Here is a 23,483-nt window from a genome sequence, read left to right on the forward strand (position 1 = left end):
CACTGTTAAAATAAATCTACCATTAAAATTATAGACTGATCATTTCTTTGTCAGTGGGCAAACTTACAAAATCAGCAGGGGATCAAATACTTTTTCCCCTCACTGTGTGTGCCTTTTCTCTTTTGTTTTTGGAAAACTAAAATAAAGATTATACAAAAAAAAAAAAGTGCTCCTAACCCCCTCCTAACACCTATTCAGACTAACCAGTATAGGAAGGATCTGTATAGTTACCCATTTTCAGATCGCTTTGGTCCAGTCACATGATCTCCCCCGTGTCAGCCAGCACTGACTACAAGGGAGAGGAAAAGGTGCTCGACAACAGCTGGTAATGCCAGGGAGCAGTGATGTCATCCAAAAGCTCCTATGGCCAATCCGTTGCCAGTGCTCTCTCTTCTCCCCTGCATCCACTGCTGGCTGGCAGAGGGGAGCTGGATCATGTGGCCGGACAGGAGTAGCCTGAAAATATGTAAGCATACAGATCTTTCTTTTACTGGTTGGACAGAGTAGCTGTTGGGGGGGGGGGGGCATTTTAAGAGTAGTTTTGCCTGGAATTCTACTTTAAACATTGCTGACCATGCTGGAAACATGACACTTGTTTTACAGGAATTACCTCTATGTGATCTATCGGACTTTGCAATGTAGATTCTAGTCCTGAATCATTTGTCTCCTCACAATCCAATGATTCAGAAGTTTCCTTCACCCACTGAAGAAGGGAAAGGAGCTTGTTTTCCAGCTCTTTGTGTTGTGCCAAGACTTTCACCTGTGAAAAAATATTTAATCTGGCTTTATCTTGGCATTTACTTAAACACACAACTCACAAAATCCAGGATCCCAAACATTTGCACCATGGCAAGTAACCATATAAGTATTTATTCAAAGAAAAACATTTGAGACAGTAAATAACTATACAGACCTTTTCTTGTTCCAGCATGGACTGCAGATGTTTGACACGTGTTTGTGATATATTTCTGATGGAATTAAGAGACTTTTCTAAATTCTTGGCATCTTTCTCTAAAGCTCGAAGAAGCTGTGCAGGAACATGTGGAGGCTGTTCAGCAACAATCTGACTAACAAATTCAAGCTCTTGGGCCACTGGGGACTCCAAATCCTTTAATTCCTGATCGAGCACCTGCAGACAGCAAGGAATGATCACAATGAGAGTATGAAACAAAATACTTAACAATATTAAGTGTTTTTGACAGAAATTTTATTTTTTAAACAATAAAAGATTTTCAATCATGCAAGAAGATTTTTGCACTCTCAGTTGAAGAATCCTGTTGCAATCATCCACTTAAACCGTTCAGGGCACCCCATACATTACAATCTAGCTGTACAATCAACTTTACATTTACCACACCTATGTAATTGGACCTACCCAATCTCTCCAATCAGCAAACGTCCAATTGGGCAGGTACTTGCACTACACATATTTGTGGATTTAAAGGAGATAGTACACGCAGCTTGTAATGTGTATGGTGAGCTTATATCTGTTCACCCCAACCTCACACACATATATATATATATATATATATATATATATATATACATACACACACACACACAGTGGGGACGGAAAGTATTCAGACCCCCATAAATTTTTCACTCTTTGTTATATTGCAGGCATTTGCTAAAATCATTTAAGTTCATTTTTTTTTTCCTCATTAATGTACACACAGCACCCCATTTTGACAGAAAAACAGAATCGTTGACATTTTTGCAGATTTATTAAAAAAGAAAAACTGATATATCACATTGTCCTAAGTATTCAGACCCTGTGCTCAGTATTATTAGAAGCACCCTTTTGATCTAATACAGCCACGAGTCTTTTTGGGAAAGATGCAACAAGTTTTTCAAACCTGGATTTGGGGATCCTCTGCCATTCCTCCTGGCAGATCCTCCCCAGTTCTGTCAGGTTGGATGGTAAACGTTGGTGGACAGCCATTTTTAGGTCTCTCCAGAGATGCTCAATTGGGTTTAAGTCAGGGCTCTGGCTGGGCCATTCAAGAACAGTCACTGAGTTGTTGTGAAGCCACTCCTTCATTATTTTAGCTGTGTGCTTAGGGTCATTGTCTTGTTAGAAGGTAAACCTTTGGCCCAGTCTGAGGTCCTGAGCACTCTGGAGAAGGTTTTCGTCCAGGATATCCCTGTACTTGGCCACATTCATCTTTCCCTCAATTGCAACCAGTCATCCTGTCCCTGCAGCTGAAAAACACCCCCACAGCATGATGCTGCCACCACCATGCTTCACTGTTGGGACTGTATTGGACAGGTGATGAGCAGTGCCTGGTTTTCTCCACACATTCCGCTTAGAATTAAGGCCAAAAAGTTCTATCTTGGTGTCATCAGACCAGAGAATCTTATTTCTCACCATCTTGGAGTCCTTTGGGTGTTTTTTTTAGCAAACTCCATGCGGGCTTTCATGTGTCTTGCACTAAGGAGAGGCTTCCGTTGGGCCACTCTGCCATAAAGCCCCGACTGGTGGAGGGCTGCAGTGATGGTTGACTTTCTACAACTTTCTCCCATCTCCCGACTGCATCTCTGGAGCTCAGCCACAGTGATCTTTGGGTTCTTCTTTACCTCTCTCACCAAGGTTCTTCTCCCCGATAGCTCAGTTTGGCCAGACGGCCATCTCTAGGAAGGGTTCTGGTCGTCCCAAACATCTTCCATTTAAGGATTATGGAGGCTACTGTGCTCTTAGGAACCTTAAGTGCAGCAGAAAAATTTTTGTAACCTTGGCCAGATCTGTGCCTTGCCACAATTCTGTCTCTGAGCTCTTCAGGCAGTTCCTTTGACCTCATGATTCTCATTTGCTCTGACATGCACTGTGAGCTGTAAGTTCTTATATAGACAGGTGTGTGGCTTTCCTAATCAAGTCCAATCAGTATAATCAAACACAGCTGGACTCAAATGAAGGTGTAGAACCATCTCAAGGATGATCAGAAGAAATGAACAACACCTGAGTTAAATATATGAATGTCATAGCAAAGGGTCTGAATACTTAGGACCATGTGATATTTCAGTTTATCTTTTTTAATAAATCTGCAAAAATGTCAACAATTCTGTGTTTTTCGGTCAATATGGGGTGCTGTGTGTACATTAATGAGGAAAAAAAGGAACTTAAATGATTTTAGCAAATGGCTGCAATATAACAAAGAGTGAAAAATTTAAGGGGGTCTGAATAACTTCTGTCCCCACTGTGTATATACACACACACACAGGCTGCAATGATGGGCATATTAGAGGCTGCAGATGGGCACTGATCAGGCTGCAATGATTGGCACTGATCAGACTGCAATGATGGGCACTGGGGAGGCTGCAGATGGGCATTTATCATGCTGCATTGATGGGCACTGGCGAGGCTGCAGATGGGCAGTTATAAGGCTGTATTGATGGGCGCTGACCGTTATTTTGCTTCAAATTTAAGTTTTTTCCTGAAACTTCCCTCTTAAAGTTAGGGTGTGTGTTATATGCCGATAAATATGGTATTTTTTTTTTTTACTATATTTGACCCAGTTTTCCTTTGATAATAATAAAATAAAAATAAAAAACACAGGAGATATCTATTGCCATACACCATCAATTGAAGGTCCAATTTATCATAAACATGACAAGGTATAATTCAGATGATTGAAAAAGCAAAGTACAGTAGTTGCAATGACATGTATGGTTTTACTAAGAGCCCTTTCACACTGAGGCAGTTTTCAGGCGTTTTAGCACTATAAATAGCGCCTGTAAAGCGCCTGAAAACTGCCTCCAATGCTGCCTGAATGTGAAAGCCCAAGTGCTTTCACACTGGGGCAGTGCACTTGCGAGGCGTTAGAAAAAGTCCTGCAAGCAGCATCATTGGGGCGGTTTGGGAGCGCTGTATACAGCGCTTCCAGAACGCCCCTGCCCTTTGCAATGAATGGGCAGCGTTTTCGAAGCGCCTGAAAAGCGCTTCCGTAGCACAACACGGGCATTTTTAACGGTTGATTGTAACGGTTAAACAGCAGCTTAACCGCTTCACCTCCCCTTCAGCCTCCATTACTGTGCTCTCCTGTCCCACCTGGGGGGCCGGTGCCGCTATTGGCAGGTGACCACAGAGACGAAGGAGGATCTTCCACTCCCTGATCATCTTTATGATGTATGAAACTAGAAGCGACAAGGATTTTGTCACTTGCCGTTTTGGTCTTTTGTTTACCGACCATTACCAGCTAGTAAAGCTGGTAATGGTTTAATTGATTGCTTTGGAGGGCAAAGGAAATGTCTAGGGTCTAACAAACCCCAGATATCTCCATAAAGTGGATTTGTCATGGCCCATGCTATCACAAGGGATGTTGTTCATCCCTTTTGAGAGCAATAAAGTTGATAAAAAAATGGACAGTGTAAAAAAGAAAAATTCAATAAAAATAAATCTTTTTTTTTTTTTTTTTTTAAATCAGCCCCACCCCCCTGTGTTTTGAATGCATGTGTAGGTCCGCACATACATGTACATGATGATCACACATCAGCCGCAAATGTCAGAGTGAGAACAATGATAATGGCACCAGACCTCCTGTGTAAGGCCTCCCACACACCATACTCCTGTTTGAGCATCTACTTATCCAGAAGTCTTTTTTGTATGTATTTGCACGTATTCTCGCGTTTGTGTAAGTTCACGCAATCCCGCGCGCATTTTCATGTAAACTTATTCTTGTGTTCTTGTTCTGCAGTATATAAATGGGCATATGTGCGCAATCGCACATATTTGCGCGCATGAGGCATAAATTACTGACCAAAAATGAGGATTTTTCTATTTTTTTTAACTGAAGAATGCACAACGCTTGTTTACACGCCTGTGTGCATAGACACATTACAATTAACATGTTACAAAAGGTGAACTTATCCTTTAGTGCAGAGACTGCTTTAAAGTGGGGTTCCACTCAAAAAAACAAAAAAAAAAACAAAAAAACATTTAGATATTTTTTTTTTAACTTACCTCTAAATGCCTGTTGCTAGGGCGTCCCTCGTAGTCTGCCCCTTCCAGTGCCTGGGCTAGTGACATCACTTCCCCCTTTGGCACAGGAAGGGCTCCGCTCTGCTCCCTCGCCGCTGTCAATCATCTGGGACCCATTACAGGTCCCAGGTGACTGAGCGGCCAATCACGGCGCGCGGCGCCGCTCGCGCATGCGCAGTGGGTGCCAGGCTGTGAAGCCACAGCCCGGCACAATCAGTTGCAATGCCGGCGCCGCTGAATGGAGGGGGAGACGAGCGGGGCTTCGATCCCCCGCATCGCTGGACCCAGGGACAGGTGAGTGTCCAATTAAAAGTCAGCAGCTGCAGTATTTGTAGCTGCTGACTTTTAATTTTTTTTTTATTTTACCCGACCCCCTGGGTGGAACTCCTCTTTAAGGTAAAAAAAAAAACCTTCAAGCTATAGGACCACTTTAAAGCGGAACTTCACCCATAACAACTTTCTTTAGCAAGGAACATACAGTGCCTTGAAAAAGTATTCATACCCCTTGAAATTTTCCACATTTTGTCATGTTACAACCAAAAACGTAAATGTATTTTGTGTGATAAACCAACACAAAGTAGTACATAATTGTGAAGTGGAAGGAAAGTGATAAAATGGTCTTTACTCGGATACCCTAAACTAAAATCTAGTGGAACCAACTGCCTTCAGAAGTCACCTAATTAGTAAATAGAGTCCACCTGTGTGTAATTTAATCTCAGTATAAATACAGCCGTTCAGTGAAGCTCTTAGAGCAGTGGTTCTCAACCTTTTTCTAGTGCCGTGACCCCTTCCAAGTTGTAGGGACCCCTAACAGTAAAATTATTTTCGTAGGTCATTTCATTGCTGTAATTTTGCGACTGTTATGAATCGAAATATAAATATCTGATATGCAGGGTGTATTTTCATTCCTACAAATTTAACATCTTAAAGCGTAGTGGTTAATCACAAAACAATCTGTAATATACAGCGCAAAATATTTAACATATAAGTTACAAATGAATAAAATGCCCCACCGAGAGACTGGGTAAGTGCCGGGCAGACGGCGGGAGGGCGGCGGGGCACAGTGGGAGCATTGATATGGCACGGGGGCAGCATTTGATGGTATAGTGGGAGCATTTGATATGGCACAGTGGCGGCGTGTGATGGGCACAGTGGCGGCGTGTGATGGGCACAGTGGCGGCGTGTGATGGGCACAGTGGCGGCGTGTGATGGGCACAGTGGCGGCGTGTGATGGGCACAGTGGCGGCGTGTGATGTTCAAAAATGCTATCTCTGACTTATCAAATCACTGGTGTTCCGTCAGAATCAGCAAGCCGTCTGTGTTAACCGGAAAAGATGTCTCGTCGCCGCCATCTTGGTAGACTCGTCCTCAGCAAGTGGACTTCGGTGGGTGTAAAAAGATGTCTGCTTGCCGACTTCTAAGTGTAGCCTCACTGAGGACGAGAGTACCAAGATGGCGCTGACGGAACGTCACTTCCGTGCGGTCTCTCCTCTCCTGGAAGTGACATCTTGCTGGCTGAGACGGACAGACTCTGGCATAACACAGTAACTTTGGGTCCATCTCGGCCAGCATTCGCGACCCTGTGGCAAATCGGCAGTCGACCCCCAGGTTGAGAACCGCTGCCTTAGAGGTTTGTTAAAGAACCTTAGCGAAGCTCATGTACTTTTCTGAGCTTCAGGCGCTTTGCTTCAGGCGACAGAAGGCTCAGATGTGAACAGGGGCCATTTAAACGAATGCTCATTGGGCGTTTTGGAACTTTTGAGATGAGCGTTTTACGAGCTGAAAACGCTCAGGTGTGAATGCAGCCAAGCTGTAAACTAGTAGCCTTTAATGGAGGTCAGAAGTGTTTCTTCTTTGCAAGAATGCATCAAATTGATTTGTCACTACTAATGTTTTTAATATCTCACATGGGTTTCTTTTGTATTCTCAGCATAGTGATGGTCTAATTAACTTGTATTGACAGCATTTCGGCCCCCTGATATTAAGAGTTTAAAGCGTTTCTAAATGTTAACTCCACACATGTAATCAACTGCAGACCTTTTACCTGCCTGTTAATGAAATAATGCAAGCGCGTTCCTGTGCGATTCCAAGTATTCACCGCTATATTGTTTTATATAGCGGTGAGGTGGGCGGGGGGGGGGGGGTCCGCACCCCAGATGACGGCTCTTTAGCAGAAACACATTGAGGGGACCCTTCACAATTACCGCTATCTGAATTTTGTGCCTTTGATGATCTTCTAATATGCGAGTCTATTTTTGATATTTTAAAATAAACCAGTGTTTACGTTATTACGCTATGTGAGTCTCTTCATCCATTTCTCGCACGATATACGAAAATTCGTTTGTGGCCTTCCATTGGAATATTACTTTTTATGCTGTGTGGATAACTGCGGAAGTTGAATTGCCATCTTGGTTTGGAAGTTTGAGGATATCTGAGAAGACGCATCATCTTGCTGCCTAGGGATAGGAAAGGCATCCCTAGGCAGCAAGACGCTTTCTATCCAGCCATCAGCTGCCTCAAGGACACCTCCTCCCTCCTCCTCCCCCCCCCCTTCTGCTGCCAGGATCACACGGCTCTCCACTCCAAAGGATCTCTACAGTTTACAGCTGTGTCTACACACTTCTCCTGAGACAGGCACATCTGACAGCCTAACAGGACCGCAAAAAAGAAAATACAATCTATTTACATTCTAATTTCATGCATAGAACACCTGGGTATGGAACTTGGAATAATCAATTGTCCATCACAGGGCACATCCTTCTACTAGCCACACCACCTCTCCCCATGTACACATGTCGGCCTACCGGCCCATACAGACTGTGCTCCAGTTCTCCTGGCTCTGATGAAGAGGTTTTCCTCGAAACGCGTCAGCATTTCTTAAATACCTGCCTCAATATGGGCACACCCCAATTTTAACTTCCTAGTACTTATTTTGTTACCTGTTTTTCCTTTTTTTTTTTCATAATATTATGTAGTATTTGTATAATTTTATATCTATATGACTATATGTCGGTATTCTTTTACATAAATAAACCATACATTTCTTGATGTAAGCGTCTGATCACGTGCCTTACATCCACTTCCTACTAAACAGTCCTTTGCAGACCACCCCTGGTCAGCTAAGGCAGCGGGACACGCTCCATCATCTCCCCCAGTCCTATCTCTGACTACAATACTACCTTTGTTTTACAGCAAACGATCTCACAAGCGCAGGAGTATTTTTCACCATATCTTGTTCACACTTTTGCATTCTCGTTGGGGTTGTGCCTCCCCCTCATTTTCCTCTTCTGCTTTATCAGTCACCCAAATCAAGTCGGTAAACTCATCATCGTTCCCTCCATCCTTAGAATCACTGGTGCCAACTTGGCAATACACCGCGGCTGGGGGAACATTGCTGCCAATTTGTTGTTTATTTTGTGTTCAAATAATTTAGCTGACTCCTCCGTGCATGATGCTGGGGCTATGGCAGGAGTAGCTGTGGACAAGGAGGCAGAAAAGGGCGCTCTGGCAGCTGCGATGGACTGCGCACTAATGTTAGCTTGGGTGATAGCAGATGAGGAGGGTTTAGTAAGCCAGTCCACCACCTCCTCTGCATGCTGTAGCTGGATAGCACAGGAAACATCACTAAACAGAGACAAACGTACACTGCCTGAGAACGGACCACGTCCACCTTTGCCTGTGGACAAAGATGCTGCTGGCCCCTCATAGTGGCATGGGAATGTCCGCCCCTCCTTGGGCTCCCAGACATGATGGGGGTACTTATTACCAAAATTTAATAGATACAGTACTGGGAAATGGGTGATTGGATGCACTTTGCCACTGACCGAAATGTAAAAACTATAAAAGAAAAAAAAGAGAAAAAAAGAAAAGAGGGAACAGCAGCGTCACAGTAAGAAAAATTGTGGCTTACAATTTAAAAAAGGGGGGCAGGCAGGGGACAAAAAAGGAATGCAGCAACCAAAAAAAAAGAAAAGGGGGGGGGGGACACAGCACTGTATGTTATGTAATGCTGTCAAACATTGCACTACACTAACACTATACTGACACAGTACGCTACAGCCGTGGCCAAAAGTTTTGAGAAAGACGCACATATTAATTTTCACAAAGTCTGCTGCCTCAGTGTTTATGATGGCAATTTGCATATACTCCAGAATGTTATTTAGAGTGAACAGATAAATTGCAATTAATTGCAAAGTCTCTCTTTGCCATGAAAATTAACTTAATCCCATAAAAAGCATTTCCACTGCAAGAAAGCTTCAGGGCGCCCAAGAAAGTCCAGCAAGCGCCAGGACGTCTCCTACAGGTGATAGGTGATTCAGCTGCGGGATCGGGGCACCACCAGTGTAGAGCTTGCTCAGGAATAGCAGCAGGCAGGCGTTCGTGTATCTGCACACACAGTGGGTCGAAGAGTTTTGGAGGATGGACCGATGTCAAGAAGGGCAGCAAAGATGCCACTTCTCTCCAGGAAAAACATCAGGGACAGACTGATAATCTGCAAAAGGTATGGGGATTGGACTGCTGAGGACTGGGGTAAAGTAATTTTCTCTAATGAATCCCCTTTCCGATTGTTTGGGGCATCCAGAAAAAAACCTTGCCTGGAGAAGAAAAGGTCAGTGCTACTATCAGTCCTGTGTCATGCCAACAGCAAAGCATCCTGAGACCATTCATGTGTGGGTTTGTTTCTCAGCCAAGGGAGTGGGGCTTACTCACAATTTTGCCTAAAAACACAGCCATGAATAAAGAATGGTACAAAAACATATGAGAGGACCTTCTCCCAACCGTCCGAGAACAGTTTGGTGATGAACAATGCCTTTTCCAGCATGATGGAGCACCTTGCCCATAAGGCAAAAGTGATAACTAAAGCCCCTTTCACACTTGTGAGACCTGTCCTGCGACCTGGGGCTGCAAAGTCTCATGACAAGTCATACCCCATGATTTCCAATGAGTGCCATTCATATCTGTGCATCTTCAAGTCGCAGTGACTTCAAAGTAGTCCCTGCACTACTTTAGTCTGACTTTGATGCGACTTGAGGTCCATAGACCTCAAGATTACACAGGCATTGTGAATGGAGCCTAAGTGGCCTTGGGAACAAAACATCAAATATTTGGGTCCATAGCCAAGAAACTCCCCAGACCTTAATCCCATTGAGAATGTGTGGTCAATCCTCAAGAGGCAGGTGAACAAAAAACCCCCCACAAATTCTGACAAACTCCAAGCATTGATTATGCAAGAATGGGCTGCCATCAGTCAGGATGTGGCCCAGAAGTAGATTGACAGCATGCCAGGGCAAATTGCAGAAGTCTTGAAAAAGAAAGGTCAACACTAAAAATATTGACTCTATGCAGAAACTTAATGTAATTGTCAATAAAAGCCTTTGCCACTTCTAAAATGCTTGTAATTATACTTCTGTATACCATAGTAACATCTGACAAAAAGATCTAAAAACACTGAAGCAGCAGACTTTGTAAAAATTATTATTATTTGTGTCATTCTCAAAACGTTTGGCCACGGCTGTACACTTACACTATACTCACACTACACTGACACACTACACTCAGAGTCAAAATAACACATTAGCTAGTAGCTAACTGAGCCCTGCTCTCCACTACAACAACATACTGCAAAAGGTTCCTGTGGGAAGGAATGTTTTATAGTGTGGGGTGGGGACTATGAGCACTGAGTCATGATTGGGCAAAGTCATCATGACTTTGTCCAATCAGGGCTCTCACAGTGCTCTGTGTTGTGATTGGGCAAAGCCTTGCACCTGACCATCGGTCAGGTGCATCGTTTCATCCAATTAGGTCCCTAGAATGCACTGTGCAGCGCGCAGTGCATTGTGGGGTGCTCGGCGGGTGAATATCCTGCCGTGCGCCCTGAAAATTTGGGTGTTCACCGAACAGGCAATGTTTGGTCCAAAATGCTCGCCCAACACCATTTGCCGACCGCTGCACGCCGATATATGTCGGCACAATGGCGACGGTGAGCAAATTGGCGTACCTGTACGTCCCCTTCAAGAGCCGGGGATAGCAGGTTTTTTTTTCAAATCGTCGCTCTTTTTTTGTTTATAGCGCAAAAAAAAAAAAGCAGAGGTGATCAGATACCGCCAAAAGAAAGCTCTATTTGTGGGGAAAAAAAGGACCTAAATTTGTTTGGTCGCACGACCGCGCAATTGTCAGTTAAAGCGACGCAGTGCCGAATTGCAAAAAGTGCTCTGGTCAGGAAGGGGGTAAAATCTTCCGGGGCTGAAGCGGTTAAACAATGCTTTATCAATTGTATATAAAGAGCGCAGCGCTGGATTTAAATATACAGTGAAAGATATACAGTGAAAAGTATTTAAACAGTGAAAAATATTTTGTTATGTGCTAGATTCTTGAATAAAGGCTATGATGGCCAAGTTCTTGATACATTAATAGCGGAAGTGGGGAATAAGGATCGTCAAACCCTCCTGATTGACAAACCACCACAAATGGAGCAAAGGGATGACTTTGGTTTAGCGTTCTTAACTACCTACTCCAGCCAGCATTGGGCTATAAAACGCATAATAAAAAGACACTGGCCTATTATAAAGAACGACAGGGTTTTAGGGCCGCTATTGACAGAAAAACCTTGTGTGCTCTTTAGGGGAGCCTCTAACCTTAGGCACTTTATAGCACCTAATGTTCCAGATCCACCAGTAAGACCCTCCTTTTTTGGTGATCTAAAGGGCTTTTATCCCTGCAAAAAGTGTCAAATTTGTAGCATTAATGCTTTCAGGGGCAGAAGGTTAACTGAATTTACATCCACAGGAACAGGCACCACATACCCAATAAAATCTTTTATTACCTGTTCTACAAAGTGCGTAGTATACCTCTTGAGATGTCCTTGTGGGTTAGAATATGTAGGACGCACTACTAGAAAGCTACAGGTGAGACTTGGGGAGCATGTTACCAACATCCGAAGGGGCTTTGACAAACATAATGTTTCAAAACATTATGATCTTAAACATAGAAGGGACCCTACGGGGACCACGTTTCTAGCCCTCGAAAAATACATACCTCACTGGCGAGGGAGTAACGGTAAACGTAGTATTTCCAGAAGTGAGACTAACTGGATATACAAATTGGGTTGTCATGTTCCTACAGGTTTGAATGTGGAGTGGGACATCAATTGTTTTATTAACAATAGTTGATAAGCCCTTGATTCCCCCCCCCCCCCCCCCCCGCCCCCTCTGATTTGGATGTCCCCTCCACATTCTTTGGTCAACATTGTCCTCTGTTTTGACTTTCTCTATATAGAAAATGACCTTGTTTTCTTGCTACTGGGCCATTAAGCTTTTATTAAACCCTTTAAAATAAGTTTCTCCCACTTAGGAGCTATCATCTTATATTTAGATGAATTTTTTTCACTTTTTAAGATGTTTTAGCTCCTAGTAAAATAATTTGCTTAATATGGCTAAACCTCTGCTTTGTTATATTACGTTTCTGTAATATTGATTTAAATTTAAATTTTAATTTTTGCTTTGTTATATTATGTCTCTGTAACACTGGAATTTTTAATTTAAGTTTTAATTTTAACGAGAGGAATCCTTTTCTCTTCTGAAATTCTAATAAGAAATGTTCTTTACTTGAAGGGGGATGCGAATTGTCCTTCAGCCATTTTTCTTTATCCTAATAGGTTTAAAATACCAGATTTAATTCAAGCTTGGAGCATTAACCTAATTGTCCACAAGATGGCATGGGATAAGATCTATGGAGGCATGTGGGTAATAACACTTGTGGTGATGCTTCAGCTGTCCCCAATCTCCGGTAATTAGATAACCAATGGCTGAGTTTCTTCGCTTCGCCGCTCGGGTACTTAAAGCGCATGCGCGGACGTGTAGGCGTGCCCCTGATGATGTCATTTCTGACGAAACGGCCGTAGGGTTAACACGCACGCACGGACTGCGCATGCGCGGACTTTCATTTTCTACCGGAATTGTTTTTATCATTCCTTGCAAGGATTTTTGTATTGTTGAACGCCATCATGGCATTTTAATAAAGGAACCAATAATTTACTACACCATCGGAGCATTTCTTCCTTTCTTTTTGGATATCTATACCACTGGGATCGGTGTTCCTCCATGGCTGACTGATTTGAGATCAACCATCTAGTGCTTCACAGCAGGATCCATCCATGAGAGGGATAGCATCCATAGCGGTGATTGATTCATGCCTTTTTTAAAAGGCGGTCCGGTAAGCCTTTAATCTTTCTGGTGACGGGTCCCACAGCGGTGGAAGTCAGATATCCAGAGTGGTGTTTCACGTGTTTTATGGACGTTTAATCATATTTTGGTTGTGTTTAATTTATGGACATTATTTTGGTGATTAATGTGCACAGTTTTATTTGCACATAACAAAATATTTTTCACTGTTTAAATACTTTTCACTGTATATCTTTCACTGTATATTTAAATCCAGCACTGCGCTCTTTATATACATTTTTAGTGGTGGGTTATAGCGTATAGCTGCAGGATATTTCTTCATAGATTTATTTTTTGTACACTTGAGAACAATATATATTTTTTCATAGATTTATATTTCTTTACAACAATTCACACCTAGCGCAAATTTTTCCTTTTAGAATAATTAAATGCTTTATCAATTACATATAATTATGGACTTAAAGTGGTTCTAAAGGCTTAAGGTTTTTTACGTTAATGCATTCTCTGCATTAAGGTTAAAAAAATGTGTGCCCCCATAGCAAGGAGCTTCCAATGGGGGCACTCGCCAAAGAAGAGGAGCCAAAATCATTGCACAGAGCTTGTAAGACGCGTATGTTATTCATTTATTTATTTTTTAACCACCTCCCACCCGACCACTGCACATAAACAGCCGGGTGGTCCTTTCCTCGTTCTGAGTGGACGTTCAAGAACGTCCCTCAGAACGAGTGCTCGCAGCGCTGAGCAGAGATCGGGATATGGGCGCTGCGACTGGCCCTCCCGTGTCCAATCACAGCCGTCACAATGTAAACAGTTGACAGTTCTACCTGCCGATCTCAGTGAGAGCTCAGTGCAGGGGGGGGGGGGGGGGTTCTGGGGTTAGAGGGGGAATATGCAGATCTGTGACAGCTCTTTGTGAGGATCGATTTTACACAGTTTTAAAACACTTGGTTTATTTTTATCAAAGAAATGTAGTAGCATCATTTTTGGTCAAAATGTATGAAGAGAAATTACTTATTTGCAAAATTTTATAACAGAAACTATGAAAGATGCATTTTTTTTTTTTAAACATCTCGGTCTTTTTTTTTTATCTGTAGCGAAAAAAATTAAAACCCCAGCTGTAATTAAATACCACCAAAAAAAAGCTCTATTTGTGTGAAAAAAATGATAAAAATGTAATTTGGGTACAATTCTCAGTCATAGTGTGAGAGCGCTGAAAGCTGAAAATTGATCTGGGGAGGAGGGGGTGAAAGTGCCCAGTATTGAAGTGGTTAACCGCTTGCTGACCAGGCTCCGTCATTTTACTGCAGCAGGTCGGCACGAACCCGCGAACCGTCGTAGCTATACGTCTGCTCACGGGATAGCATGCGCATGTACGCCGCCGGAGCCGCCCGCTGCACGGCAGGGGTGCTGATGCTCATGGCCGACAGTTGCGATGACCGCCGGCCACGAGCGATTGTGAGCACGAGAGACAGAATAGGTGTGTGTGTGTAAACACACACTTCCCTGTTCTGTTCTGAGTGGAGTGACAGATCGGGTGTTCCTATTAGCTAGGAACCACGATCCGTCACTTCCTCTAGTCAGTCCCCTCCCCCTTCAGTTAGAAACACACACTAGGGAACACAGTTATCCCCTTGATCGCCCCCTAGTGTTAACCCCTTTCCTGCCAGTGACATTTTTACAGTAATCAGTGCATTCTTATAGCACCGATTGCTGTATAAATGCCAATGGCCCCAAAAATGTGTCAAAAATGTCCGATGCGTCCACCATAATGTAAAAAAAAAAAATAATAATAATAATAAAAATGCTATTAATCTACCACCTATTTTGTAGATGCTATAACTTTTGCGCAAACCAATCAATATACGCTTATTACAATTTTTTTTACCAAAAATATGTAGAAGAATACATATCGGCCTAAACTGAGAAAAAATTAGCTTTTTTTTAAAAAAAAAAAAAAAAAAAAAGAGGATATTTATTATAGCAAAAAATACAAAATGATGTGTTTTTTCAAAATTGACGCTTTTTTTTTGTTTATAGCGCAAAAAATAAAAACCGCAGAGGCGATCAAATACCACCAAAAGAAAGCTCTATTTGTGGGGAAAAAAGGACGTCAATTTTGTTATGGTGCAGTGTCGCACGACCGCGCAATTGTCAGTTAAAGGGACGCAGTGCCGAATCGCAAAAAATGGCCTGGTCATTCAGCAGCCAAATCTTCTGGGGCTGAAGTGGTTAAAGAAGGTTTAGAATCACTTTATTTGTATATTATTAGAAGAAAACATTATGTGAGTACATACAAATTTATAGGTGAGATAGGAAAGCTTAATTTAATCAATAAGGAAAATCAATCAATATTTTACCTTTGCCTGTCTTAACTTCTCTTCAACATCTTGAAGACCTGGTGAAACATGACTCAGGGGTCCAAGTTTTATTTCTATGTTTCGAAGCATTGATAGGAAACAAACAAGGTTTTCTTCATGTTCAAGACAGGCTTGTTTCCTCCGTGCATCCTGAAAAGTCTAAACAAGTTTTACAGACAGCCATTATTCTGTGTTCCCGATGTAAACATGGTGAACATAACAGACTGGGAAAAATTAACTGATGTACAGATAATTAAAAATAGCATTATAAAACTGTACAAACTGTCATTCCTAAGGTAGAACTCTAGGCAAACAATCAAATAAGAAAGTCAGTAAGTATTTGTAACTGATTTCAACCATTTTTTTTTTTTTACTTTATGGTCAGGCAGGTGGCACAAAGTGCCTGAAATTCATCTTTGTGGCTCATGGCTTTAAAATAGGCTGTATCTTTCCCATAACAGAGCGGATCTTGATGCACAGTTGGTCAAGTGGCATAAATGACCGAAATTCATGGCTACAACCGTTATCCTAAAGTGAGGGATAACTTAATTATTTTCAGGGTTTGTGGTGGAATGAGACAGGTAAATAAATACCTTCTGTTCTGAGAAGTCTCTGCTATGTTCCACAATGGTTCATCTGAGGACCTTTTGGTTTCTTTTGGCTAACCTCACCATAAACTGTTAAGTTACACATCTTTATGCTTTAGATATTTGACTTCCTATGTCACCACTTTTCTTCCAGGCTCTTTACTGGACAGTAAATCAGGACTGTCATACCTGTCACACCTGCCACATGATGTGCAGACTAGAAAGCAATAATATTAATCTAAGAAGTAGAAAAAGTGATCCTACTGTCTAGCAGAGGTGAGTCTTTATTATTTTTTCCTAGAGTTCTACCTTAGCCATAAACTATTGCTATTTCTGTACAATTTTTTTGATCTCCTTTCCCCATGACAATAGTGATTTGGTACTGGGGGATTGGTCTTTCACTGCAATCTAATAGATACAGAAATAAGGGAGGTTAATAGGGATGTCTTACAGAAAGGAATCCAAAATCTATTTAGCCCGACTGATATCAACTTGCCTTTTGTTTTCTAAGCAAATAGTTTCACAACCTAAAGGCTGGTACACACGGGCCGAATATTGTCCGTTTCAACAGAAACTATCCGGCATTCAGCCAGTTTATATAGCCACCTGTCCAGCTTCTGTCGAAGGGGCATGCTGGAAATACAGCAGCCTGCCGGTATGCAATGGCTGCCAGCACTGATCAGTGTGTCTTGGCGAGGGGGCAGTCCCCCCGTCAGAACACAATCGTACTAAAATCGCCTGTGTTAGGACAGTGATCTGTCAGGTTTTTTTGGGATATTGCTTCTATAGTAGTACAGGTACACCCTCTTCAACTCTATGCGAAGTTAGTGTGCAGACATTGGCAACCTAGACTAGACTAGCACTAGATTTTACCAGACTCCAGAAGCTGTCACTGTCAGAGAAGGTAAGGCTGGCAACAATGTACAATTTTCTTGTGCAATTCATTAGATTTACCAATACCATTTAATATGAGGTCAAACCTAAACATTTTCAATTTGTATGTAATCAGGCAGACCCTTGCACTACATTGTTGAAGGTTAATCTAAAGGAAACTGAAAAAAATTGTATAAGAAAATTGTATAATGTATAGCCAGCCTAAAGCTGACCATAGATGGAGTGACTTTCTTTCCCGCAACTGAAAATCGCTTGACTCCTCCATCAACACAGTAAGTGTTGTTGGGGGAATTCCTCCTGCGGAGCCACGGTAATTATTGCTAGCGGCTATAACAGCAGATAGCAATAATCATAGGTAAAATCCAGGAGGTAGGTTGTATCAAAGTTGATCGATCAACTTGGGTACCTTCAGCCTGCCCATACATTGTTCGAATCTTGGCTGGTTGCTGCTGAACTGGCCAAGAGTCAAGCCGTCTATAGACGGCTTAAGTAAGCTCCTGCAAGAGGTTAATCGGATGCCTTAGCTTGGTGTAGTCTTTTTTATTATTATTTGGGCTTTTTTAACATAATGGATAAACTAGTCCTTTAAAATTTGAAACCTGCCCTTATTTTTGCTTCCCCAACACAGTATTATATATAAAAGAAAAAAAAAAAAGTCATTCAACAAATTACTATTTGTAAAACTTTGCACGCCTGCTTGAATGGATTAATTTATCCATAGCACCTACATTTACTAAAATCCCATCATACACTATAAAAAGAGTGCTTACCTTGGGTGTTTCCTCTGTCAATGGTGTGGCCGATTCCTGTATTTCACAACTGCCGTGTTCTTTTATTGATGAGGTAATATGTTCTAATGCAGGTATGGGATGATCTTGCCATATATTTGATCTCTCCCCATTTTGTCTGGTTTCCTTTACTGAAGATTGGTCAATGTTCTGTAATCTACTGTTCCCTTTAGACTCTTGCTGCTGACTAACATTGTGTGTAGACGTTTTCCTTGAGTCTTGTACAGGCTGACTGGAAGTCATCACCATTTTTTGCTGTAAAACTGCAGTTGCATTTTTGTTAGCATGATCAGAAACACTAACGGGTGACCGTGAGCCAATTTTGTTGAAGGCATCCTTTTTATTTTTTGAAGTTGGTTGATCTTGTATGTCCACATCTTGGTCTATGAATGCAACCTGTTGACTAAAAGTGAATTTTTTGGGTGATTCTGCAAAATATCTGGGCTCTACTGGGATCCCATCTAAAATGCCCTTTTCTTGTCCAGAAATTAAGTTGTTTTCTTGAGAAGGAATTTCAACATCTGGCAAAATCTTTTGAATAACTTGCTTTTCTGAAACAAATTCAATGCCATCTACGTTTTTCTCTCCTTTTGCTTTGGCTGAATTGATAGGGACTTCATCAATGGGAGGATTCTGGGTCTGAACTTGCCAGCTTTGAATCTTTATGAAATCTTGGACTTTGTTCCCATGAAAATCAGTTACCACTTCCTTAGAGTGTATGTTGCCATCTGATTTCAAAGTCAGTGACCTATAATTTGTACTTTCAACTGCACTCCGGTCTGCTTCTGCTTCTAGAATATCATGAATTTTCTGGGCATCTGCCTTATCCAAACATTCCTTACCCAGCAAAGTTTTATTTAATGTCACAGCATCATTGGTTATTGATTCAGCCTTTTGCTCTATTTCTCCAACTGCCTTCTGAACGAATGGTGTAGATCTCTCTTCACTGACTTTAGAGGAGCCATTTATGTACTCATCCTGCACATTCATCTCGATAATGCTTGTGTTATTTATTCCAAATGTATGGGAACTAATGCCACCTATTGATGGTTCCTTCTTAAAATCCATCTGTGGTTTTAAAGAGGACGTGTTAACATCCAAATTTTGAACATCCTTTGGTATGCTTGACTTCTGGGTTTTAAGTTCTGCTTCTTTTCTGGATGGCACATTCACGTATTCTAAATCTGTTAAGTGACCTTTGGATTGAGCCTCTTCACTCTGATCAACAAGTGGAATTGTTGTATCATCAGTACGCTCTTTAGCACTGCGATCTGGACTTTCAACTTGCAGGTCACAAATGTTTTTCACTTGTGCATGCTGTTTTGCTGGAAATGCAGAAGATGACGACAATTTGAATTCACCATCCTTAGGTCCCCATGTGGATTGGAATTCATGTTTTGCTAGTAAACTAAGCTCTACATATTTTTGCCCAGTCTGAACATCAATTTTACATTTCTTCAACAAGTCTATGTATGGTAAAACATTGCTCTCCGGTCTAGAGTCTAGTTGAATTGTGTAACTAGCACCTTGGCTTCCTTCAGTGCTCCCTCTTGATGGTTGTAAGTTCCCTGCCTGATACAGACATTCAAACTCTGAGAGCTCCTCAAATAAATCCTGATCAATCAGTCCAAGTTTAAGAGAATCAATCACAGAAAACCTCATCCCTGATAAATGATGAATGACTCCTCCGTCTTGTATTTGTTTGCTTAACAAACGTATAGCATCAGGCTTGCTAATAAGACGTTGATGGATTGCCTCTACAACAGACAAGGGCTTCCTAGATTTTGTATCTGTGATCCCTGTAGTTTCTATCTGCAGGCCCAGGAGTTTTTCTTTGGTAGTTTTGTCTGTACTTTTTCCTTTATAAACTTTCTCTAACTTAATAAGTTCATCTTTGTCAGAAGAATTTATCAAGTTTGAACTGGATGCTAGTGTGACAGATATTCTCTTGCCCCTCTTCACATCACATATACCACCAGTGATGACCTGAACTTCTAAAATCTTTTTGGCTATGTGTTTATTAATGAGGCCAGATTTCAGTGACTCTTGCACAGAATAAACTTTATTCTTTTTAATATCCACAATGCCACTTACTGACTTGTCAGAGGTGAAAACTTTTTGTAGAAGATTTTCATCCATTAGGCCTTCATCTATCACTTCCTGAATTGTTAAAGCTTCATATGTTTGAGAGTCAAAGAACCCCGAAAACAGCCGTATTCTTTCCATAAGCTTTAAAGCAGTGTGGCTAGAGATGACACCCAATGCCACAGCATCATTAAGGAGAAGTTTACATCCTGAATTTGTATCAACAATTCCTCCATTTATTAGCTGGTCAGACAAAATAGATAAAGTATGCTCCTCTTCCATGTCAGAGGGATAATCATCAGCAGCAACTTTTGCAAAAGCTAATGAACCATCCATTTCACTGAATGCTAATGCGGTTTCAAGTGGGTATGTAGTCACTGAAGGTGCAACATTTGAATCTAAAACGGATGAGGCCTCTGGGACAGATTTTTCTGTACTACTAAATGTAATTTCCATTGGGAAATCAGTATCTTCTGGTACACTGTCAGACAATGATGCAGTCAGTGTTTGGTCAACAGCTGAAGCCTTTCCAACAGAAGACATGTCTGGCATTGATGGAATAGTAATAATCCTGCTATTGGAAAGTACAGAAAGCGCAGGTTTAGCTATATCATCTTCTTTAAGGGTTCCCAAATAGGTTATCTGAGTATTTTCATTATTATAATTAGTGACATTCTGTAAAATTGCTTGTTCATCTTGAGTATGGAGTACATTTTGAAACACAGAAGTTGTTTCATCACATGCTTTGAGATGACCTGGACTTGAAGACATATTGTCCTCTACTGGTAGACATAAATTTGTCTTTTGCTCATTCACGCTGTCTGAGTTTAAGTCTGCAATCGCATCCAGAAGTCCAAGGTTTCTTGCCTGCTCTTGATCTTGACACTTTTTCTTGGCAATGTCTTCCACATCAAAACTTTCTTCACTGGAAATGTTTCTATCCTCCCGCAGGAATAACTTAGCTGCTTGGTTTTCTCTGCTGTCAATAAGCAGCATTCTTTGTCCATTATGAATGTTTATGTAACTGAAGTGCTTCAAATTAAACATCAGTCTTCCTTCGTCCTCTGATTGTGAATGTGTATGCATTTTCCAAGCAATGCTATCAACAGGATATAAACTGTTAGTACCAGATACCGGCGCTGGCTGGGCTCCAGACTCTCTGATGTTTTCTGCTGCCAGACTGTGTGCTATATCAGGAATAGTGATGGATCTTAACATTTTGACATTGCTTTCACTCAAAATACCACACTTTATAGCTCTGTCCCAAGAGATGGCTTCTCTGTTTTCTGATATGTAAGGACATTGAATTCTGTGTCTGTTGACAAGAATTTTCATAGCCAGGTCACTAGAAACAATGCCATCTTGAAGGGCATCTGATATTGAAAGGACTTCACCTGTTTCTGGCCAAAGAAAGCCTCTAAAGGAAGACAATGACTCAATTATAAGAAGTGCTAGCTTTGGCGTAACAAGGTTGAGTTTTACTGCCTCATCCAATGAAAATCTTTTACCAGTTATGACATCTATAATACCCCCATCTTGAAGCTGTCTTCTTAGCAGATCACAAGCCATGTCTTTGTCCATCAGATGGTGCCTCAATGCTTCATCCACACCAAGTCTATGACCAGTTTTGACATCCACAATTCCACCAGTAAACAACTGGGCCTCCAGCAGCCTCACAGCTACTTGCCTATCAATGAGTCCTTCTAGCACTGCCTTGAAGATGCTAACTTTTTTGCCTGATTTCAGACACACAGCACCACCTGCTAACTGCTTAACTGGAAGAAGTCTCAGCCCAGTGGACTCATAAATAATGCACCTCTCCATGATTTCAGCCAGACTTACTCGCTGTGCTGTATTTGGGTCAATTACATTTTTTTGTGAAGTCTCCAACTTTTCCTTCAGACCACTAACAAGCAACACATTTTTAGTGGACTTTTCTAAATCATCCAGTTCACCGGTGGAAGTTAATCTAAACACACCACATGCCAAGTAAACATGCAGTATTTTTAGTGCAACATTTTCACATATTTTTCCTTCTTTTGTAGCTGTAATGAGAGGCAGAATTCTTTCTTTTCCAGTTTTATATGTTTCTAACAATGCATTAGCTCTGCTCAAATCCTGAAGACAGTGGAATAATCGAAGATCAATGAAATTTCTGTCAAGCGCTTCTTCCAATTTCAGTCTTTCATCAGTCTCAGACATAACCGAACCAGTGAGGACAAGCTGAACTTCCAGAAGTATGAGTCCAGTATCTTGGTCAATGATACCTTTCTGCATAGCGCAGAAAATTGAAAAAATTTCCATAGAACCCAGGTCTATAACTCCAGCAATGGCAAGGCATTCCTAGAAGAAGAGAAAAACTTTGTTAAGGCCTGCAACTCATTGGCAACAACAAGAAGAGACATAGTAGCAGACAAAAGGAAAATTCTAATTTCAAGACGAACCAACTATATAAGTAAATCTACCACCATAAAAAGGTACAAGAAAGAAGCCATGCATTTCAAAGCCTACACATAGAACAGGATAGAAATTGTAGCAAGCACCAGCTATGTGCCAAGCTGCAGCAAACAGTAATCAGCACTTTATTTAGAACACAATTGGGTGAAGAGGAAAACACATACACACAAAAAAAAATAATAATAATTGCATAAATCTTAGTAATTAAGTTACAAAACAAAACCCCACCACCAGATGCTTAACATAGGTAAAATACATTGTTTGATCAGTCACAATCCATGCAACTTATAGTTAAAGAATATTTCTTGAGAAAAATTTGATCAAGAGGGCACTATAGCACAAATCTTTAGCAGCTTGCTAGGTCTGGCAGTTGACTAGCTGAATTTAATACCTTACAAATTGTGCCTACATGCATTGCATCAGAAATCACAGAAAAAAAAAGGGAAGCCAGATAATATGTAACATAAAGAAAAGAGATAAACATAAAAGGTGTTTACTTACCAGAGGTGAGGGGAGTGCCATGGAAACGCAAGACACAAGAGAACCTTATGCGGAGATGTGTAACACACAGGAAAAGCTTTGGTGTTAGCGTCCAGCATGCCAGCATTGTTTGCAAAATATAATCCCCACAAATGGGGATCTTCCACTTCTCTTTTTTGTTTTGAGACACAGGGGATCATATGTACCCCCCTGGTTGGTTAGTTTAACTGATAAGCGGGGATGCTAGTTAATTATTTTTAAGACATAAATAGGACACATCGTGCTCAGTACAAAAAAAAAAATGTTTACATTGTTAATTGTGCTGCAACATACAAGAATTGTTAAAAGCAAACAAGAAATTGGTTAAAAGTACAATAAACATTCTTAGAAGTCCATGTCAGACCTACGGCCGGTTTGGACATTCACATGCATACATAAAGACAGCTAAAACAATGTGAAGACAAACAGTTAAGATGTGTGATTGACACAATGTCCACAGAAAAGGCACAACAAAAATAACATCTGACTTGATCTACTTAACTACTTAGAAGATAACACAATGTGAAAAGTGAGAGGTGCAGAAATCTGAATCAGACTACAGAACAGCTCCCAATATTGCATGTGGCAAATTTAGGATATTTTAGTTCAAGTATTAAGTTGTCAATGACTTAAAAAAAAAA

The 23,483-nt window shown here is 41.3% G+C and overlaps 1 protein-coding gene across 23 annotated transcripts in view; it reads right to left on the minus strand.

Moving 5' to 3' along the window:
* MACF1 (microtubule actin crosslinking factor 1) overlaps positions 1-23,483 on the minus strand; it is a 437,650-nt gene that overhangs the window by 191,794 nt on the left and 222,373 nt on the right. For 18 of the 23 annotated variants that reach the window (XM_073615331.1, XM_073615324.1, XM_073615314.1 and 15 more), the window contains 4 exons: positions 17,764-22,209; positions 15,513-15,671; positions 914-1,129; positions 611-760 (listed from right to left, as the gene is read on the minus strand). The exons of the other annotated variants lie outside the window; for them this stretch is intronic. In XM_073615331.1, the coding sequence (XP_073471432.1) occupies positions 611-760; positions 914-1,129; positions 15,513-15,671; positions 17,764-22,209 (4,971 nt within the window). The remainder of the gene's footprint in view (positions 1-610; positions 761-913; positions 1,130-15,512; positions 15,672-17,763; positions 22,210-23,483) is intronic. 23 annotated transcript variants of the gene reach the window in all.

Source organism: Aquarana catesbeiana, linkage group LG02 (assembly GCF_042186555.1).
Source record: "Aquarana catesbeiana isolate 2022-GZ linkage group LG02, ASM4218655v1, whole genome shotgun sequence".
In the NCBI taxonomy this organism is placed as follows: Eukaryota; Metazoa; Chordata; class Amphibia; order Anura; family Ranidae; genus Aquarana; species Aquarana catesbeiana.